This window comes from Gossypium hirsutum, chromosome A07 (assembly GCF_007990345.1).
Source record: "Gossypium hirsutum isolate 1008001.06 chromosome A07, Gossypium_hirsutum_v2.1, whole genome shotgun sequence".
NCBI classification, from domain to species: Eukaryota; Viridiplantae; Streptophyta; class Magnoliopsida; order Malvales; family Malvaceae; genus Gossypium; species Gossypium hirsutum.
This window is the reverse complement of record NC_053430.1, coordinates 2,252,555-2,256,664: the sequence shown is the minus strand read 5'-3', so window position 1 is coordinate 2,256,664 and position 4,110 is coordinate 2,252,555. Positions and strand designations below refer to the sequence as shown.

The window sequence follows — 4,110 nt, the reverse complement described above, 5'->3', positions numbered from 1 at the left end:
TGGTAGGCCCGTCCACCATGCATACCACATAGAACCATAATAGGCTCATCCACTTAACACACCACAACGTGGAACTATGCAACTTGAGTAACTGTATATAGCTGAGCTGATATACATATAGGATAGTGCAGTAAACCGCTATACAAAAGTATCGCAGTTAAAACTGCTAAGTCTGTCTTCCTTCTCTTCATAACCAGATCCCAAAATTTTCATACTATGCAACAATGCACACGTTACGCAGACATTATATAGAAACGAACATTAACAGTTCCAGTTGAACAAATTCAGATTTAATTACACTTGTATTCTAATAATCAGTTACGACAACAATAATAAGCTCATATTTATTCATCACATAAACGAGCAATAAAATTAAAGCCCATAACCTTACATATATACACAAACCAAACTAAATCGAGTCTCAAACACACTTAACGAGGCTTGAATAAGGGCCGAATTGCACAGAAACATAAAACAAACAATTTATGACTTAAAACAAAAATTCTACAAAATAGGGCCACATGGCCGTGTGCCCCGGTCGTGTGGGGGTCTACAAGCCATTATGGAGGCCACACATGCCTGTGTGAGCAGCCCATGTAACTCACTGTCCAAAAATTCCAACAATAAAGAGCAGAGGAGACACGACCATCTGGAGATCTCACACGCCTATGTGGAACACATGCCCTTGTGGCCAGTCCGTGTGGCACCAAAATTCGCCCAAAAAACCCTAATTCCCAATTTCACACGGCTGTGTGAGCCACCCATGTGGAGCAAACGCCCATGTGGCCACCTGTGTGGTCACGAAACCACGCCGAAACAGCAACAAATTCATGCTTTTGATGTCGAAACGATCCCCAACACTTGGCAACCTAGAATTATGCCAAAACATATAGAATTTCATGAAATTAAAAAACAAGATGATACTTCAAATAACCAATTTCATAAACACAAAAGACATTATCGAATTCCACTGCAATTCGGTACCGAAGTTAAACCGTTTCAGAATACACCTTAGAACGCGATATCAAGCAGCACCTCTGATAAAATGAAACGTACAAGGACGATCTCCTTGACAGACAATACGTAACGTGCATAAAACGGAAGAAACAAGAAAGAAACGAAATTGGAATTCAGTAATAATAGAATAAGGAACGATGAGGAAGAAAAAAATAAAAGATGATGAACGTAAACTTTATTTTTCTCTTTGAAAATACCTTCCTCTTTTTAAAGTAAAATAAAATGACATAAAAACAAATAAATATAAAAAACACTCATAGGGATTCAAACACGAGACCTAGAGATACACTAACACACAATTAACCACCAAATCAGTAGGTCTATTCTGACATTAAAACGCGAAATTAAACTCAAATGTTCAACCCACTCACTGACCTTAACCACAAACTTCAAGAAATCTAACCCCAAATTTCGTGATGTTACATTTTCTAAATGGGTTGGGCCTGCGGCCCAAGTCGAATTTGACAACTTTTTCCTATTGTTGTTTGTTGTTGTTTTGTTGTTGGTATGTTGTTTTGTTACTATTTTGCTATTATATTGCTACTATTTTTTATTATTATTTGGATATTGTATAATTTTTGTTTTATTGTTAATTTTACTACTATTTTAAAGGTATTTACTTGTTAAGATGCAACTATATTATTATTAGTTAAATGTAAAAACTTTTTTAATGTATTTTCAATTTGTTGTGGAGCATTTATTTTAATATTTTTAATGTATTTAATGTATTATATTTTAAAAATTTTTATATAAAAATAATACAAACACATCGAGTTAAGCCAGATTCAAATTTAATATTTCTTATCTAAAGGACAAAATTGTACGCAATGATAAAGTCTAGCGATACTACTTGTTGATGAGTTTATTATACAATTATAGCTCGTAACAAGCAAAGCAGCATACAATTCATTTAAGATATAGCCAATGAATAATAAATTCGCCATATTTTTGGAAACTGCAGAATTTCTTATTTCACCATCATGGCCAGTCGTTAGTGTCAATCAAAAAGGCCAAAGAGTCCCAACCTGTGGCGGCAGTGTCATTAAGGTAAGGGTACGTGGTCCAATCCTCAAACATTGCCTTATCAAAGGGTAGCAGCTGCATATGGTTCTCCTCGAATTTTGCATCGCTTGCTTTCCGCAGTCCATTGATTTCAAAGCTCAACAAATTGGAGCCGCCATCACTTTTCAACGAATCAAGCACTTGAGTTCCATTATGAGCTTCAACTGTTGCAATATCACCACCCATTTCTTGACTATTATTTGTTGAGTAAAGTTTACCATCTCGAAGCTCATCAATATCTTGACTTGTAGATGGCTGTGTTGGGACCATGACCTTGCTGCTACACCCAGTGGCTTTAGTCTGAATAGCTGATTTTTTCGATAATTTATTCAATCTAGACTCGATTGGTATCGTTTTATGTGTAAAATTACTTGGACGAGGATATTTAATGGATGCTTGAGCTTTGGTTCTCTTGCTCAAAGTAGTATTCCAATAGTTCTTAATTTCATTGTCTGTTCGCCCCGGTAGCCTTCCGGCTATTAAAGACCATCTACCAACCATCAAATAACGAGTGGTAAAAAGCTTTATACCCATTAAACAGATCTTGGGTTTATTAAAAGTCACAGTCGGGATGAAAAAATAATGAAGGAGAGAGAGATTAGAAACCTGTTCCCAAGAAGATTATGGAGTCTGATAATGAGTTCTTCTTCATCATGGGAGATGTTGCCTCTTTTGATGTCTGGTCTAAGATAATTCACCCATCTAAGTCTGCAACTTCTGCAACATCTTTTCAAACCTGCATTTTTTGGGGTAAACCATCAGAAGGCATGAAGTGAAAAGCTTAATTACAATAATTTCACTTTGGGGTCTTATATATATATATACCAGCTCTCTTGGGGAGGTTTCTCCATTTGCCTTCCCCATGAACATTAATATATGATGCAAGTATTTTATCTTCCCAATCAGTCCAAGCTCCTTTTCTAAGTCCTTCTTTGGAGCAGCATGAACTCTTCCCCATACTTCTAATTTCTCACACTCTCTCCCACTCTCTCCCTTTGTTTATACAAATCCATAAAAATGGAAGAGGACTATTCCCCGTTTTATAGCCCCACCAAGATAAAAGAACGAGAAACTAACACCTCAAGTTGCAGTCAAACTAACACCTAATAATTGTGTGGTTCGCCATATCATCGCTGTGAACCTCATTAGGCAAGTTTATTTGTTGTTGTTATCCTGGGATTAGATATGATGCTCAGAAATATCATTTTTAAGACAAACATTTATTTACGTACAACATAACAGATTTAAGAGTGTAAAAGGTCATCAATTTATAATAATAATAATAATAAAAACTAATTAAGTACCTCTTTTTTTCACTCAATTGAGCACTTAAATTTTCAAAATGTATCAAAAAGGCCTTAATTTTTTCAAAAAACAAAAACAATTAAACCACTATTTTTTTATTGAATTGGGTACTTGAATTTTTAAAATACATAAAAAAAACTCTCAAAATTTTTCAGAAATGCAATTAAGCCCTTGTTCTTATTAAAAATTAGAAAAAAATTTATAATAAATAATAAATTTTAGAAAATTTATTAAATTTCAATAAAAAATTAAAAATTTATTAAAAATTATAATTTTTTTATAAAAATAGTAAAAAAATAATAAAATAATAAAATTTTATAAAAACCATAAAAAATTAACAACCCCTATTTTTTTCAATTAAAGTCATCATGTGCCGCAACGCAACGTAACATGTGACAAAAATGATAAAAAATAAAAATCAATAAAAGTTATAGAAAAATTATAAAATGTTTCTTTTGGTATGATAATTTTTATAATTTTTTTACAAAATTTATATTTCTTTACATTTTGTATAATTTTCTTACGGCTTTCTAAAATTTCATAATTTTTTATATTTCTATATATTTTATAATTTTTATCATTTTATAAAATTTTACAATTTTTATATATTTTTTTACAATTTTTATTTTTTTCTATTTTTAATAAATTTTTAATATTTGAATTTTTATTAAAATTTAATAATATTTATAAATTGTATTTATTTTAGCTTTTTTATAATTTTTTTCC

General features: G+C 32.0%; 1 protein-coding gene across 1 annotated transcript; it reads right to left on the bottom strand.

Moving 5' to 3' along the window:
• Nucleotides 1-1,848: 1,848 nt before the first annotated feature.
• On the bottom strand, nt 1,849-3,321 carry LOC107929892 (transcription factor MYB123). The gene is made up of 3 exons (XM_016861425.2): nt 2,905-3,321; nt 2,686-2,815; nt 1,849-2,569 (listed from the first exon to the last, which is right to left on the bottom strand). The coding sequence occupies exons 1-3, from the start codon at nt 3,035-3,037 to the stop codon at nt 1,996-1,998; spliced, it is 837 nt and encodes a 278-aa protein (XP_016716914.2). The 5' UTR covers nt 3,038-3,321; the 3' UTR covers nt 1,849-1,995.
• Between the last annotated feature and the right edge of the window lie 789 nt (nt 3,322-4,110).

Excerpts from the sequence above, each read along its gene's own strand:
- LOC107929892 (XM_016861425.2), bottom strand. The coding sequence starts at position 3,037 with ATGGGGAAGAGTTCATGCTGCTCCAAAGAAGGACTTAGAAAAGGAGCT. Across the intron at positions 2,816-2,904 it reads AAACCTCCCCAAGAGAGCTG|GTTTGAAAAGATGTTGCAGA; the intron begins GTATATATATAT and ends CAAAAAATGCAG. Across the intron at positions 2,570-2,685 it reads CATAATCTTCTTGGGAACAG|ATGGTCTTTAATAGCCGGAA; the intron begins GTTTCTAATCTC and ends GATGGTTGGTAG.